The 17,945-nt window shown below is 38.1% G+C and overlaps 1 protein-coding gene across 1 annotated transcript in view; it reads left to right on the top strand.

The window, feature by feature from the left end:
* LOC121955365 (receptor-type tyrosine-protein phosphatase kappa-like) overlaps window positions 1-15,765 on the top strand; it is a 148,845-nt gene extending 133,080 nt beyond the window's left edge. The window contains 13 exon segments of the mRNA XM_042503286.1: window positions 245-262; window positions 924-960; window positions 1,637-1,734; window positions 2,096-2,212; window positions 2,463-2,617; window positions 2,758-2,893; window positions 6,127-6,276; window positions 6,884-7,057; window positions 8,659-8,790; window positions 9,888-10,013; window positions 10,167-10,330; window positions 11,267-11,402; window positions 12,383-15,765. Coding sequence (XP_042359220.1) covers window positions 245-262; window positions 924-960; window positions 1,637-1,734; window positions 2,096-2,212; window positions 2,463-2,617; window positions 2,758-2,893; window positions 6,127-6,276; window positions 6,884-7,057; window positions 8,659-8,790; window positions 9,888-10,013; window positions 10,167-10,330; window positions 11,267-11,402; window positions 12,383-12,439 — 1,500 coding nt within the window. The 3' untranslated portion in view covers window positions 12,440-15,765.
* Window positions 15,766-17,945: the final 2,180 nt, after the last annotated feature.

Below are 17,945 nucleotides of genomic sequence, written 5' to 3'. Positions count from 1 at the left end.
GTCAGCTTTCTTTGGGCTGCAGACCTCAATGTGAAGAAGTCAAATGACACCAGGAAGTTTCCTTTCTAATTAGTCTAATTCTAAGTTTTAGATCATGTTTTTTTCTGCATGTCCTGTTCAAACTCCCATTATGTCAATGCAACTTTTCTTTTTCTGATTGACACTCACTGACATTTTTGTGCTTTCTTTCTTCCTTTCTTTCTTTCTTCCGCTCGTTCTTTCTGCCTGTGGCTTTGGGCTATAGATTTGGCTGTACAGGGATGTAAGTATCACTGTGGATTCTTTCATTGACGCCCCTCGACCTTTGCACCTATACGTTCAGTCATACACTCGCCATTTCATGCATCGACTCACGTTGTCTGTACGTTCTGAGTTGCTGGGGCCTCCACTGCACTTTGACTCCATCTTGCCCTCCCACTGGTTTTCCTTACATCCCACTGTGTGCTGTAAATTTGCTTTGCTTAGTAGGTTACCTGTTTTTGTCTTATTACCATCAGGAAATCCCCAATCAGTGCTTGTCAAAGCTTTTTTCTCCTGTCACCTATAGAGTAATCTGTAGATTTTGGCAGCACGGGCCTTAATTTGGGCATCATTTTGCGGCTTTGTTTTGATAATGCCAAAATGTTGAGGTCTGAGTGTTTATCCCGTCACCTTGATGAGACAAGCAACTTTTAGAATTTTTGAATAAAAATAGTATGTAGCTATGTAGCCTTAAAAATTCAGTTCATTATATCGTCAAAATATTTCTGTTACCTTCACTATAAACTGCTCCATAATGTTTTTGTTGTAACAGATGAGAACAAGCTGACAGATTAGTTTTGACAGTTATAATGTTGCACTGTGGACGTCTACAACATTTGACAGTGATAAACACAGTTTTTCTATGCTTATTGAGTTGTTGTGTTATGGTGTTTTGTTTTCAGGGCTACCAGAGACCAAGTCACTACATCGCTACTCAGGGTAAGACACTGCAACAACTTTTTATAATTGCCCTTATGTTGGATTTTACAAATACAGTGGAAACCTTTCACAGTGATCACAGCTGCCCAGGTTGAACTGATCACTCTGAATTACATTTGGGTTATTTTTTTACATAAGTATAAATAAATGAAATGGACAATTTTATTGACTTTTTCAAAATACAATACAGTTGTTTTATTACGTAGGCATTATGTGACTTGGTGGCTTCAGCCAGAGGTGCTTTCCCTGTGTACATTTGTTTACTTTCTCTATCACTTGCAGCTATTAGTTTCTCATTTGAATAGAAGGTAGCCTGAGGAAGAGCAAGTTTCGAAGCTGCATCTTGTTTGCTCGTTTTTTTGCAATTTGTCATAGCAATACATTTTTAGAGAGCACAAGAAAATTACCTGAAAATTAGTTCGAAAAACAACAAAAAGGCAAACAAGCCAGCATGAAAAGATATGTCTTAAGGTTGTTTTTTTTAAATCTCCACTGAGGTGGAATCTCTCAGGTGCTCGGGCAGACTGTCCCATAAAGTTTGGCTGCTATGGCTGACTACAGATATACTTAGTTGATTACTGTAACCATGATCACTATAAGCAGTTTGCACTGTTTCTTCACACATAGTAACAATACAAAGAGCTGAATTTGTGTGTCTTTGTGTGTCTGTGTGTAGGTCCTGTTCATGAGACAGTGTATGACTTCTGGAGGATGGTGTGGCAAGAACAGTCAGCCTGTATCGTCATGGTAACCAACCTGGTGGAGGTTGGAAGGGTAGGTTTCTCTTTTCTGCTCTTCTCGACTCTTTTGTTCAGTTCAACTGTACAAGAAATGTTTCCTGATGCTCAAATTTGCATTTTGCCTTGTAAAGATTATTCAGGCTATTTGGATAGTCGGATAAAATAAATTAAAAGTCAGAAATTATTTTTTTAAAATCATATATCACTTGGAAGTGGCTTTCGCATGTATGCCAGATAGATATTATTCAAGTATTTTAGTATTTGATAGTATTGATGTCACTTGAATTTGTGCTAATCGTGCAAAGAAACAAGTGTCTTATCCTACCTTTTTTGTCTGTGAGGTTTTATAATCATTATCTTGCATTTCATCAATTCTTAAATGTTATTTTTACCAGGTTAAGTGCTACAAGTATTGGCCAGATGATGCAGAGGTGTACGGAGACTTCAAGGTGACTTTTGTGGAAGTTGAACCTCTTGCTGAATATGTGGTTCGCACATTTACACTGGAGAGGGTGAGTGGTATTATTTTTGTGTCATTTTGCATTTATTTTGTGTTCAGCATCATTAACAGCATTGAAAAATACTTAAACGTTATAGTGCTTGTACCTAAAAAATGTGGAGCTTGACTGGTTGAGGCTGTGTTTGTCTTTTCTGTTCCTCATGTATTAACTGGTTAAAAGGTTTGAGTCATATTCAGTGAGAGAACATATGTAATGGCAAGTACCATGAAATAACCTAAATTTGTCTGTTTTCTTCAATCAGCGTGGTTTCAACGAGGTACGGGAAGTCAAGCAGTTCCACTTCACAGGCTGGCCTGATCACGGAGTCCCATATCACGCCACGGGACTACTCTCCTTCATCCGTAGAGTTAAAATCTCCAATCCACCCTCTGCTGGGCCAATTGTGGTCCACTGCAGGTACAAGAATATACGCAGACTTTCATATTATCCCCTACATGCAATAAATATGCACCTCTACATCTGAAAAAGACTTTTCTTTTAATATTTGATTCTTGACATAAAGAACATTTTCTCTCTTTCTGTGTTTCTCCCTGCAGTGCCGGAGCAGGGCGCACAGGCTGTTTCATAGTCATTGACATCATGTTGGACATGGCAGAGAGAGAGGGAGTGGTTGACATCTACAACTGCGTGAAGGCTCTTCGCTCTAGGAGGATCAACATGGTACAGACTGAGGTGACTGCATTACCCATCCTCCATCTGCATCCACATCTTAGAATAAACTCTATAAAACCCTCCCTGTAAGACTCAGCCATCAGCATGGTGCAGGCTGAAGTGACGACATCTACCTGCCACCTGTTCATGAACATGTCATCTCACTACAAAATCACAGCATGAACATAAACATAAACATTAACAGGATTTATCTGTAAAAATATCCTCATTACCTGGAGTAGAGATTCATCTTATTAATTTAAAGCCAATTTTTTTTAAGGATTTCTAAAAATATTTTACTTTGTCACCATCCAGTGGTAGGATGAAGAATTGCAATGCATGTTGCAGTTTCAATCACATTTATCCTACAGGGTTTTAGCAGAGCAAAGGTGATCCTTATGGAATATCAACCATCAAAAAGTCAGACACATCTTATTGAAAATTCCCCTCTAAATATCATTAAATTGCTAACAATATTAATTTCCTATAAACTGTTTCTATGTACACACCAGCCAAAAAAAGAGTTTTTTGAATTACATAGGGACAACAGTCTTTGCAAGCTTTTTGTTTACTATCTGCACACACAGTAAAATGTACAAAAGTCAAATTTATTAATTAAGCACTTTTCTAAATAACCCATGCTAACCAAAAATGCTGTAAAGAACAGAGCGGGTAGCTAAAATCACAATAAATAATAAAGATCACATAAACATCAATGCACACATTTCATAGTAACAAATAACCAACTTTTAGGAAAAGGCACAAGTCCAAAAGAAAGCCTCATCAGGAGGATTCAAAATCAAATGTCTTAAACTAAACATAACAAATGGGAGATGAACTTGAGAGCTGTAAGCATCAGTAAAGAGCCTACTGGACCAGTTAATGCAGAAAATGATGAAAATGAAATGAAAAAAAAAAACAGAAAATGAAGGAACAAGACAGAATAAATTGAATTTTTGTCCTTGCCTGAAAAAACATTGCAGTTTCTTAAAAGATGAAGCAGGAAACAACGAGAGAGCATTAAATAAAGAAATTCAAGCAAGGTCTTGAAATTTGCATTTTTAGATACATCTGTGTACCCTTTTTGGCCCTCTGATAACAGTAAAACTCATTTGATGTAACTTGGATGTCATTAAAACTATTAAACCTACCTAAAAACAACCGATTTCAGCTTCTATCAGACCTCTATACATGTTTCCATTCTTATAAAACCAAACTTAATGTATTAAATGAGCCTTTAATGGGGTCAGTAGACCACATTGTGCTGACACATATCTTTGGGTGTAATTGACCACTTCAACCAGCAGATGGGGACTTGGACCATGGGAAAATCCTAGCCTTTCTTTGTACGAACCTTCGTGAAGGTTGGCATTGTGTGCATACTGTGTGGTTTAGGTAAAAGTGAATAAACCAGGTTGCTTATCAGGATCCACCACAATGCCCCACTGCCAGAGGCTGTAGTGTATAAGTTGTGGAACAGCCAGGACCCTGAGTCAGCCGACCTGAGGGACCTGGAGGTAGAATGAGGGGTTAGGAGGTCTGTGATGGGGGGGGGGCATTTACGGCTTTATGGATAAACAGGGGAACCTTAAATCAATTCTGAGAAGTACAGACAACCAGTGGAAAGAGGCCAGAATTGGGGTAATATGGTCCTTCTTCAGGGTACCTTTCAGCCCGGCTGCTGCGTTCTGGTCCAGTTGCAGGTGGGACTTGGATGGCTGACTAATCCCAAAACACTAGGAGTTGCGATAGTCCAAGTGTGAGAATATAAAGGTGTGGATGTCTTAATCAAAATCTTTGAATTAGTCTGTAGCGGTGTAGTGTTGCATAATCAGATTTCTTCTTTACACCTTGTTGTAGCTCTGTGCTGGCGCTGGAGAAAGATCTAGTTAAACCCTTCGGGGAGAAAAATAACCCTTTGTAAAATCAAGGCAAATTGGCTTGATTTCTTTCAAAGACATGGGAAAAAGGCAATTAGCAATGAAGGAAAAAAAATAGCAAGAAAATACAAGAAGATAACCTGAAAATTTGTAATAAATAAATTAATAATAAGTAAATAAATTAAAGTAAATATAAAAATTTAAAAAAGGAAAATGACAGTTAATAAAAGATATGACCTGTAAAAAGTGCCTAAAAATATAAGAATCTGTGACATAATTTAAGATATGTAATAATGATTATTATAAATATAGCTTGTCCCTAGCTTTTTTCTCTTTTCAAGAGACATATTGTCCTAGCCTTTTAAAAACAATTTCTAAATCTACTTATTTCTTGCAATATGTGGAACATTTCTTAAGTTGCTCACTGCCTTTTCCCCATGTTTTGAAAGAAATGGCACCACTTTTCACAGCTTTTAAAGGTTTTAATACTTGTGAAAAGCATCTGAAAGCAGTAAAAGAAAAGTGATGCTGCTCTAGGTTTCAAAGGGTTAAACCACTCACATTTGTCTTGGGCGGTGGTGCTAAGCCCACGATGCAGTGATGTTTCCCTTGCAAAATAGTTTTCAGGAGGGAATTTGTCTTGGAAGAACATTTGCACATTGGGGGCAAGCTGGCATTAAAATTGTCAAATTCACACAAAATAACATCAAATGTTATAAGAGGTTTTAGCGTGTAGGTTGCTAGCTCAATGTCTCTTGTTATTGTTGTTCACGCACAGCTCTAAAACAAAGTGTGGAGATAGATGACAGCTTGGCATAGCTAGTTTCATGTAGTAACAGGGATTTTGAAAACGGTTGAGGTGAATTAAGTCTGAAACTGGGGGCCAGATGCACGCTTTTATTCATAACCCACATCCTGTGAGTGAGACTCATAGCATTGTAACAAAAACAGTTTGTCATCCATCATAACAGAGAACATTCACAGCTTTTCACTATGGCAGCCTTCAATTCATTCGATTTGTTCACTGAATTGAAACTGCAGTCATTTGCTTGAAAGAAAAAAAAAAAAAAACAATTTCCTTTTTTGGACTGACTCACAACTGAAGTAAACCAAAATTCGACAGTCGTCATCTCATCTCATTCACAGCTCCATCTCCCATCAATCATCACTCACTCAAAGTGTCTGCATGCATCTCACTTTCATTTGGCATCACAGCTGCCTGTTGTATCTGTGACACACTGTGTGTGTGTGTGTGTGTGTGTGTGTGTGTGTGTGTGTGTGTGTGTGTGTGTTATTGTTTTGACAGTGTTTTTATCTAGAAGTGAAATGTGTATGTATATAATAATATGCTTGTGTTGAATCATATGTCTTCAGGAGCAGTATATATTCATCCATGATGCCATCCTAGAGGCTTGTCTATGTGGAGAAACAGCCATACCAGTCTGTGAGTTCAAAGCTGCTTTTTATGAGCTGATCCGCATCGACTCGCAGACCAACTCGTCACATCTGAAGGATGAGTTCCAGGTAAACCTAATCTGTATCCTCAACTCTTAAAGTGACACTCCCTCCTAAATCTATCTTAAAGTGCATGTAGCAACGGAGGGCTTACAACACAGAACAAATATCAAAATGTCTGAAGGCATCATAATCCATTTCTCAGCTGTTCAGTGTTTTGCAAACAAGCACAGCTTCAACAAAGTTTCTGGTAGAGTTTTGGTCTCTGAATGATTTTTCAGCATCAGTATATTGATCCTCATTTTGGTGAAATGATCAGCTTCTGAATCCACTCCTTTAAAATTGTCACCCCTAAAATGTTACTTAGTTACTCAATTTAAATGTCCATGTTTTAGAATTTGTAGTTCTTTTGCAGTAACATCCATCTTTGAAGCATTTTCTGCTGTCATGGTCAAATATGAGTCTGAACAGAAACTGGATGTAAATTGCAACTTGACTGGTTGGTGGAGACATACAGCTGGCAATAAATTAGTTGTAACAGGAGTTTAGAATTCATTTTCATCCTAATGGGACTCAACTTTGAATCCTGACTTTGTATGGGGGACCTGCATTTCAGGGACCTAAAGTGTCTGCTTATGCTCTCTCTTACACACTTTTCATCTCTCTCTTTATCCAGACATTAAATTCGGTGACTCCTCAGCCTCAGCCTGAAGACTGCAGCATCGCATTGTTGCCTAGAAACCAAGATAAGAACCGCTTTATGGACGGCCTTCCTCCTGACAGATGCCTTCCCTTCCTCATTACAATAGATGGAGAAAGCAGCAATTACATCAACGCTGCTCTGATGGATGTAAGTGTAGAACACGCTCACATGCACATACAGTGAGGTTGTGTTATTTTCAACACATCGAGCAAGAGTAGTTTGGGACATTTCACACTGTGGAAAGTGTGTAAATAGCCTTTTAGACAGATGTGTTGCTTTTAACACAATTTGAGTGTATGCAGTGTGATAAAGTAAAAGCAAAAACAGTGTGTAATGTTTGTTGTCCCAAACTGCAAACACATAACTGTTGAAAATGATAGACACGTTTAAGAGGTCATACACAAATGATGATTGAAAGAAACACGTGTACACAGATATTCATTAACATTTGTTTAGACAACACACACACACACACACACACACACACACACACACACACACACACACACACACACACACACACACACACACACACATACAGAGTCCCCTCCCTGTTTGTGTGATGCTGTGTTTGTGGTTTTAGCAGCAGAAGGCTAGAGACAAATCCAGGCTCTGAAAAGACCACTAGCTTCTCTGGCCACCACCTGATCTGTAACAGCCTCGTTGTTGCAGGACATTGTTTGCATTGGCAACAGTTGACAACATGTTGCCCATGTACCATGACTTGAAAAACAAAGTCATTAAGTAGGTTGAAATTTAAGGTAAGATGGCAAGATCTGGTCATTGTCTGACATAATGTCAGTTTAGCGTTGATCAGCAGGTGTGTTTTGTACATTAGAGGGAGAGATAGTAAGTGGTGGGCTGTAGATACAGTATGTGAGCTGAAACACAAAATGTAATAAATGCATGGTGTGGAAAGAAACCCGGCCTCTCTCCAACAAAGCTGTTGGAGGACAAAAATCCTGTAATTGTTGTAAAACTCTCCAATTTTTAAAGTTTACGTCTAAAGTTAAGTCACTTACCTTTGGCCTCTCTCTAACCAAGCTCTCAGAGGAGTTCCAGGTAATGGGATTTTACTTCAAATCTCCAATACTGGATTTGTTTCATGGCTTCAGTGTCGTTCTGCCACCAGGGTTCATGTTTAGCAAAGCCATTTACACCCTAAATCCTAAACCTGACCCTCACAGTAGTTCCCCCTCATGATTACATGTCGTCAAAGTCATTCACATCCATGTCACACATTTGGCTTCACAAACTTTAGGATGAGTTGGGTTCAGTTCACGTTCAGTTCAGTCTGTTCAACATAAGTCTTTTGGTCAATTTTCTCTTCTATTTTGACTGACAAATTTACCATCGGGTTATTTTTTATGTGAACTTTACCTGAACATGAAGTAAACTGACCCTATCAGATATAGATGTACTGTACGTACAGTGTATTTGTATACGCACTGCATGCTCCTCCTCACCCTCACATTTAATAGCTCCACTGCATGATCATGTGACCACACATCACCTGTGTTGCTCGCCGCCCCACAAACTGTCCCACTCTGCTCCTTTTGTTTCGATGTGTGTACAGTATGTATGAGAAACAGAAAGATCTTATTAAAAACGAGGATAAAAATATTTAAGAGAAATGTGAAGTCTGTGTATGAGAAGCAAAACTTACTGATTCGTACTGCTGGATTTATGAAGTTCTTAAAATGTGCATGGAAGATCCTGACATTTTTTCTGTTGTCTGTTTCCTGCAGAGCTACAGACAGCCGGCTGCGTTCATCGTTACCCAGCATCCTTTGCCTAACACAGTCAAAGACTTCTGGCGCCTGGTTTATGACTATGGATGTACCAGTTTGGTGATGCTGAATGAGATTGACCTGGCTCAGGTATTTCACTTTTCTGTTTTCTTAATGTCATAACTTAAAAGTATACTATGCTGGAAGTTTTGGTTACTGCACGCTTTTCAGCAGAAGTGAATCATCTCATTCTTGTTTTGAAACTTGCTTTGGCTGCTTGGCAGTTTCCCTGGTTACTTTGACTATTTTCAAACTGAACTTCAGTCAAACTGTCATGAATTAAGCTTCTGTTACCACATTGCCTGTTTCTCACTTCAGATGTTTTCAGAAACACATTTTAGTGTATTGCATTGACATGAAAAAGTTTTGTTGGATTTGGTTAAACTCTGCCCACCAGCAGGACTAACTTTGTCATTTCACAGCTAAACAGTACACTAAAACATGTTTCTGAAAACATTTGAGGTGAGAAATAGACAACACAATAACAGAATGTTGATTCATATTTGATCAGCGCTGCCTAGTTTGACAGTTATACAGCAGAGTCCATGGAGCGTTTGACATGATTGACAGCTGCTTTAGAGACTTCTTCTAGCGAATGGCAGTAGAAGCAGTATGAGGGACATGATTTTTTCACAGATCTGTCTCATGTTTCTTTCAGAATATAGTGACAGTTTCAGCAAATATGACACAAAGTGTACAAGTGTAAACTGTAGCTTTAATAGCAACATGTATAATTTATTGTATGTTTTACTGTTATGTTTTATACTGTTCTATTCCTAAAGCAGTGAAGTGAAAACCCTTACACACAAGAATGATTTCAATGGTCAGCGATATCAAATAAAAATCAAATTAAACTCCAGTCTGTGAACAGATAGAAACCTTTGTAATGTGTGTATGTGTAAAGTGTTTATTAAAAGGCTAATATTGGTTTAAAATGTCAGTCTAGCTGCAACATCATGAAATCGAAGTCAACATATATGAGCAGAAGTTTACTGTCTGCAAGAGTAGAAAATTTTCCTTTGCTTAGAAAGGCCTCATATAGGCATAAATTATATAACATATAGGAAAATAATAGTAAGAATAATGTTTTGCACTGCCATGTATTGGAGTTTCTCTCTGTCTTTGATAAAGTCCATTGCTCCTCTTTGCATTTAGTGTATCTAAGTGCTGTGACTGTCTCTGCTCAGGGTTGCCCTCAGTACTGGCCAGAGGAGGGCATGCTGCGTTACGGTCCGGTCCAGGTGGAATGTATGTCGTGCTCAATGGACTGTGATGTGATCAGTAGACTCTTCAGAGTCTGCAACCTCACCAGGGTTAGTACATCTATACTGTGTTGTTATGTTTATGTGCTTTTCTTCGAGCTGCTTTTATATGTGATTGAAAAACAAACCGCATTCACTCATCTCTTTCTACAGTTTCCTGTATAACAGAGTCCACCTCTCTAAATGTGTTGTTTAACATTTCAGCCTCAGGAAGGCTACCTGATGGTTCGCCAGTTCCAGTACCTGGGGTGGGCAGGTCACAGAGAAGTCCCTGCCTCCAAACGCTCCTTCCTCAAACTCATCCTGCAGATCGACCAGTGGCAGCGTGAGGGAGAGGAAGGGGAGGGAAGAACCATTGTGCACTGCCTGTGAGTTCACATGCATGTTTTTTTATTTAGCTAGAGTGAAAGGAGTGATTGTGAAAAGTAATCAGCAGCTCCGCGAGGAAGAGGGGTGCATTCTGTTAACTTAAATAGAAAAAAGTGAACAAATTATCAGTTAATTTGTTTGAGTGAAGAGGACAAGAATCAAACAAAGGTTACCAAATTTGTGTAACATGTTTAAGACTGCATCTAAGGGTGGTCTTTTAACCCTTTGGAACCTGTGCAAATTGGCTTGATTTCTTTCAAAAACATAGGAGGGAAAGTAGCATCTTAACAAAAAAGGGCCCAAAATTTAGCAAGATATTTATTTAAAAAAAAAAAAAAAAACAGGAAAATTACCTCAAAATATAAAAATATTTATATTTATTTTTCTGGAACATAAGTCTAAATATATAATTAAGAGAATTACAAATGTACTTTTCTGGACATTTTCCTCCTGTTTGTTTGTTGCTGTTTTTTTTTTTAGATATCTAATGATCTTTCCCCACAAATTTTCAAATCATTCTTTGCCATCTTTTACAAATTTTTCACACTTTGTGGGATGTTTCTGACTAAGTTGCTCATTTGCTCATTAGGATTTTTCCTGTGATTTTGAAAGAAATCAAACCAATTTTCTCAGCTTTCAGAGGTTTAAATGATTGTGAAAGGTGTCTGAATGCAGCACAAGAAAACGGATATTCATCTAGGTGTGAAAGGGTTAAGGACTGGCTAATACCACTTATCACTGCACCATTTTATGAATATTACAGAAAGTGTTAATGACTCATGAAACTCACTCAGAGATGATGCTCTTTCACCAGATTGTCTTTTTGTCTGATGATGCACATTTACTGATGACGACAGGATGATTCGTCATCTGTGTGCCAGAATTTGTTGGTGGAACGTTTTGTAACATGTCTCTGTATTATTGTGCATTTACAGAAATGGAGGCGGACGTAGTGGAGTTTTATGTGCCAGCAGCATTGTGTGTGAGATGGTCAAGAGACAGAGTGTGGTCGACGTCTTCCACGCTGTGAAGACTTTGAGGAACAGCAAACCCAACATGGTGGATACTCCGGTGAGTTAAAGAGATAGAGAGACAGAGAGAGAGTAAGAGAGGGAAGTTTGAACCTAAATGTTCGGTTTGGTTTTATAGATAGAGTTCCCACAGGTCTTGAAATCCTTAAAAGTATGTGAACTTGTAAAAAAATCGTATTTTAACTGGCACAGCATTTGTAGCTCTGGTTTAATGGACCACAGATCAGTTGCATAAGTAAATCATCTCACATGATGCTACTCAGCCAATTAAATCTCATTTCCTGCACGGCAACTCGAGTGAGACTCATACGCAGGGACGAGACGAAAAGAGAAATGTAGACATCATGTTTCCCTCTTTCCACAGTCAGCACAAAACCAGTATGTCTCATGGTATGTTCTGAGACTGTGGTGAATATTGAAGCGGCACTTGGATAGTGTCACTACGAGACAAAGCACAGAGTATCTTTTGAGCAAACATGCCCATTCAAATCAGGACTGAGAGCATATTCAATGTGGCACTGAATCATAATGTAAGTTAGAAAATAGACATAGAACGAGACAAGAATGGACATTCAAATCAATGTAGCTGGAAGGTCAGAGCGGCAGCCATATTTATGTGTACCATTGCCAATGCAATCATTATTGTGGGCTAACTTCTTTATGCATTTCTGCATGAACAAACTGACTTACAACAAATCACAAACTCATTGAGATTACTCATTGAGATTAGGTTTTGCAGTATTGACTAAATGTGAAGTGGAAAAGTTTGTTTTCAAATATGCAGGTATTATAAAAATTCTCAGTATTAGAAATTAACATTGAGTTGTGTCTTAAGTAATGCTGTGTTGGGTCCTTGAACTGGAGGAAATTTGGCCTGAAAAGTCCTTGAAAATTAATTGACATTTAGTAGTGAAGGAACTCTGTATAAAATACAACATATCAGACTTTTCTTAGACTGAACCAAAATATTTACAATATGACCACTCAGATATTAACTTCAACATGTCTGTCTGTGTACAGGAACAGTACCGCTTTTGTTACGACCTGGCCCTGGAGTTCATCGAGTCCTCCTCCTAAACAAAGGAGAGAAGAGGAGGAGGTGAAGAAGAGCAGAACATCTTCTCACTTCCCGCGTGTTTGATCCTTTGCTTTCGCTTGGTCCCGACTCCCCTCTGTGGTGGCCGTTCTGTAGCACCCATTTTGCGTCCCTACAAATGGCACAAGCGAAATGGGCTCCTTGCATCGTGTTGTAAAGCATCCAAACAAAGGGAAACGTTTAGACTCTGAAACAGAAGGAGTGCAACAGAGGGGGAGGTGTTACTCCTTTTGCTCCTTTTTGCTTCTTGTACAGCTTTTTGAGTGCCAGCGGGCCCCTGTATGATTTGGGCCCCATTTAAATGTTGAGCCTCTTACCACAGCCCCTCTCCCATGGACTTGATGCCTCATGCTGTGTCAGCTGCAGTACTCAATGTGCACTGTAGATGTCTCCTTCCCCCTTGCAAGCTGCAACCACAGCTTTTGAATAACTGCAAGTTTCAATCGGCCCCACATTCCTGCTCTCATGCGAATTTCTGAGTTACTTAGCAGTGTTGGGCATCTCATCACGGTGATGTTTGAATATCCGCAGCCAGTACTTTGTGTAGGTACAACAAACTTCAAGTTACAGCCTGGCCAAACTCTGTGAATGCTTCTGTTTTCTGCTCCATACATCAGCAGCATCTTCATGTTATTTTTCTGGCCATTTCAATCAGGACATTATTATGTATTTAAATACTAAATTGGCCACTTCGAAACCACTTTGATTGGTTACATACATTGTCAGAGAACAGAATACACAGACAAAAAATATCCTAAATGTCCATGTAAGTTTGCTAATTAGATGAACTAGTGTCTTAGAAACAAGACTGACAAAGAAACAGAAGCAGGAAGTTTACACCAGGAGTACTAGGCTTTTAGTTTTTTAGTTTTTTTTTAATCATGAAGTGGCAACTTGAAAAATGTTAAGTGTAGGACTTTCACTAAAATGTGTATGTTAAAAAAGTGTGATATGTATCATTGTTTATGTTTTCTGCAGTCACTGCAGAGTTCATTTGTTGCATCATTTATTGATCTACAGGATAGATGTTTTGAAGTCTTCTTTGTACCCAAAATTGGAAAAAAAATTGAACATTTTAAAGAGTAACTTAACCCCCAAACCACTTTTATCAGCTGAAAACAAAATTAGATAGGTATGTATGTGGGTAACACCTTAACACCGTAACACCAAGGCAACACCTTAAACTGCAAACAAGGTCAATCATGACTCTTTCTATTATGAACAAGTCACACATTTTGATAAAAAATAACATCATGCAACATCACGTAATGCGTGTTTTTTAATATGGTGACATGCTCTATTGGACTTAAAAGGCACCATCTTGGAATATGGTATCTAGATATTATTGTAGATCTATGCCTCCTCCTCCGCTCGTCCACACCATGAAGGAGTGACTTAGCATCCCTCTCAGCCTGCACATGTTCATATTTTTTTTTTTGCATCTTAAAGGCAGTTTTTAAAATTGAGCATGAACTCTGGGGTTTAGTTTCACTTTAAGATTTTGTTCAATTATGTGACATTAGCATAATGATGTTTGTTTCAGGGCTGGGCCCAATGCACTTTCAATTCAGCCAATTCACAAATGGGATATTTTATTTCAAAAATCAAAAATGAACAGATTTTGGGTACGAGGCTTATTCACTCTTTGATAAAGACTGAGAATAAATGCTCTTTCATTAACAGGCGAATCATAGTTTTCCATTTCTGGTTTGAATGGAATTGGAAGTGAACTGACTCCAGGCCTCATTTGTTTTGTGCACTGGTGGCCAACACTTTTTATTATTATTTTGTAGCTGATGTTTATTCATAAGCCAAAGACTTTGTGTAAATATGTCTATATGGATAAAGCACATTGTTTGTATTTATTGTTTGTTTACTTGCATTGCTTGTAAGAACAATCATTCTTCATTCCATGTTTACTCTACTACCAGCGTTTCTTAAACTGTGGGTCAGGGCACAAAAATGGGCAGTGAGTCTGTTTCCTCCGGAGTATTAAGAGTATTAGTATGATTTAATGAGCCCATAATGGGTCCCGAGGCAAGAGGCTACATCTGCCCAATTTGGGTCCATGAAGAAGAGTTTAAGAACCCCTGATCGACGCTGTATATTAAAGCATTAGAAGTAGTTTTTCAGTATTTAGGTGGAATTCAGTAGAATTGTCTTGTTTTCACTTAATGAAACTCTCTGTGATGTTACCGTGGTTTATTTGTGTAAACGCCCATCACTCTGTTTGTGGTCAGTAAAACATCAGTGCATTTATATGCATAGAGTATTTTGGATAATAGCTCCTATCCCTCTTACCGTCTTAGTCGGGATAAGCTGTTTATCTTCATCCTCATATCCTGCTCACCATTATCCCTGAATACACACAGACGACTCGGTGATGCAAACGGGCTTAGTGAGTGAAAACATGCAGGACTGTGAAACAAAAAACATTTATTGTGCCTAATCATTTGAATTTCCTCGTGGATACAAGCATTTTGACAGTATCTTAGATCGCAACCAGGGCTTTGTTGAATGCGTTCTCATGGACGATCAGTGTTTCAAATATCTTCTGGACCATGACTCAGTGTGTGTTATAAACCAGAATGCTTCATGAATTCTTTGTGAGGCTTACCAGATGTGTTTCTGTTGTGCACAAACTGATTCAGAAAAAAACAACACTTTATTGTAAATAAAATGTCAGAGGTTCCACTTTGTTGGAAAGAGAGTAGCCTGGGTCTACTGTTACGGATGTTATTGTAAATAGGCTATCGTGATTACTCTAAAAGGCTTTATTGTTGGATGAACAGTAGAGATGATGGATGCAATGTCAGAACATTCGTTCTGTTGTAGATAAAAAGTCAGAGATTGTACTCCTGGAGGACTCAACTTCAAATTTTGACAGATATTGTTTAAAAAAGCATTATAGTATCCACTGAATACAGAACTTTATTCTGCGGGTGGAACGTAAATTTTCAGTTTATTTCTGCAGATTTCTGGTCTGACCCAAAGAAATAAAAGAAAATTCAGAGGCCATAACACTACGTTAGTTTACTAGTCGGACAAAACTGATCTTTATAGCATGCAGAGAGAAAACAATAAGTGCTTCATACAAAAGTCAGCCTTCTTAACTTCACACTTAAAGGGAAAAACTAAGACACCCATAACTCCTTCTCAATAATCTGAAGTAATGGCCCTGAAGAGTAGTGAATGAAGCAGAACGAGAGGCCAGTCTGAGTATAGAATTGATATTCATGGTTCATAATTATTCTTGTCTGTAATGTTTGGCTTCTTTGCTGTAATAAAGACCACTTCTTTAATTAAAGCTGTTGTGTGGAGTGCTCTGCTGTTAGCCTACATTTAAAGGAACATTGTGTAAGATTTAGGGGTATTTAGTGGCATCTAGTGGTGAGCTTTGCAGACTGCAACCAGCTAAAACATCTTACAGAATTGCTTTAGTGTTCAGGTTTTTATCAGGAGCTCAAATATCTGTGGAGGCCTCTTCCTCTTCAAAACAAACAAATAGCTGATTAAAACCCACTAAAAACATAAAGCAGGCTCATATTAAAAATTATATATTTTTCAAACACTCTTGTTGCTGAGTGGGTTTTTAACTATGGTGGGTGATGCAAAAATGTGAATAGCCTTATCTAGAGCTTGTGTTTGGTTTGTCTTTTCTGGTCTACATGGTGGTGCAATACAGCGATCTCCGTGGACAAGGACCCACTTCCCATGTAGATATAAACAGCTCATTCTAAGGCAGCATTTCCCAAATCTTCTCCTCAAGTGCCACTGCATGGTTTTGATTCCTCCCTGCTCCAGCACAGCTGAGTGAATTGATCATTTGAATCAGTTGTTTTGGAGCAGAGAGAGATCTAAAACATGCAGGACAAGCGATCTGTGAGGAGAGGTAACAAAAAATCAAAGATTCTTGGGTGATTATACACCAAAGAAAATGTAATTATTATATTACATTTATGTCAATATATGCTCCTAAATCCTACAAACTGGACCTTTAGAAGATGTAAAGTGAAAAAGACACGGATGGCATGAATTAGGAATCTTTCTATCCATGGTAGTTTCTGATATCTTAAACCAGGCCATCACAACACATATGGTCCACCCACGCAAGTGTTTTCACTTATGCTAATTAGCCCTCAGTGGGTGTGCACAAACTGGGCCTGAAGACTTGAGGTCAAAGCCAGAGAAATAAACAAAACCTGTGAGAAACTCAACAAAAGGTAAGATGAAGTCAGTAGATGTGACATTGTTTTAAAGCTCCATCTGTTTAGTAGTCATATCAGCTCTCTCCTCTGGTCTGCCTTTGTGTACTTTACTACTTTGTGTTCTAACATTTTTACAGGTCACAGCAGAAATAACTTAAAATTGGTCCAACTGAAGTGTCCCAAGAAGTGACACCAGTGCCCTAAAACTGGCAAAACTAATCAGATGTGTAGCTCCATCATTAATGTTATTTATCGCACCTTCGCTTTTCCTGCTTCGCTACATGTTCCCTGCACTTTTTCAGACAGCAGTGTTTAACCCCACCACTTTTTACAGTCTGAAAATTTAGACGTTAAACAAACAAACAAACAAACAAACAAACAAACAAAATAACAGGAGAAATTGCACTAGTGTATTTCTGAAGGTATGGAAGTTAAAATGTGGATTGCAGCTTATACATTTGTTGAATTAAAAAAATAAATAACAGGTTATTTTTCCACATGAAAAAAAAAAGTATTTTACTCCCTACTTTACACAATTTACTTTGTTGATATTACACCTGTGCTTTTCCAACCATAACAAGCCAAAATGAAACTGCTGTGAAACTGAAACACCAACCAGATCAGAGGACATCATGTACAGTAGTTCATGTTCATGTTTTTTCTTCATAACTGTCTGTCATTTATCACAGTTGTTACTGAGAGCCAAATTTGTTGTTTTAGGACATTTCTCTTGGTTTGGCATTCAGCCAGCATCATTCTTTCCATCATTAAATAGACCTGCAGAGAGTTACTCCAGAGGAGGAATAACACTTTATCTTGTTTTAAGTAGTTTCCCACAAATAACCCTGCCTTTGAGCTAAAATCCCACACAACTTGTGTACTTGGGGCGACAGCTGCATTACTGAACCCTCTCCAAACTCTTGGTACTTATTGAGTAAAAATGAATGTGGCAAATCACAACCATGCTGTTTTCTTCAAAAAGTTTAATTTGCATAATTATTTACAACAGATGGTTGATAGCAGTACTTAGAAGAGGCAAAACATACTGAGCCACGTTGATAAAGCAGGAAAATAATAAAATGATATAAATTGTTGAAACCATTTCAAAACCTTGCATTTAGAAAAGAAAGTTTACAATTCATTTATAGGTAGACAAATCTAAAAATGAAATAGTCATCATAAATTAATCTTACAAACACAAACTGATCTGTAGAATGCTGTAATACTGAACAGCAATGAAACACTAAATAATACATTCATTTTCACTATCCTGCATGCT

This window comes from Plectropomus leopardus, chromosome 16 (genome assembly GCF_008729295.1).
Source record: "Plectropomus leopardus isolate mb chromosome 16, YSFRI_Pleo_2.0, whole genome shotgun sequence".
NCBI classification, from domain to species: Eukaryota; Metazoa; Chordata; class Actinopteri; order Perciformes; family Serranidae; genus Plectropomus; species Plectropomus leopardus.
The sequence above is the reverse complement of the archived record's forward strand: the minus strand, read 5'-3'. Positions and strand labels throughout refer to the sequence as shown.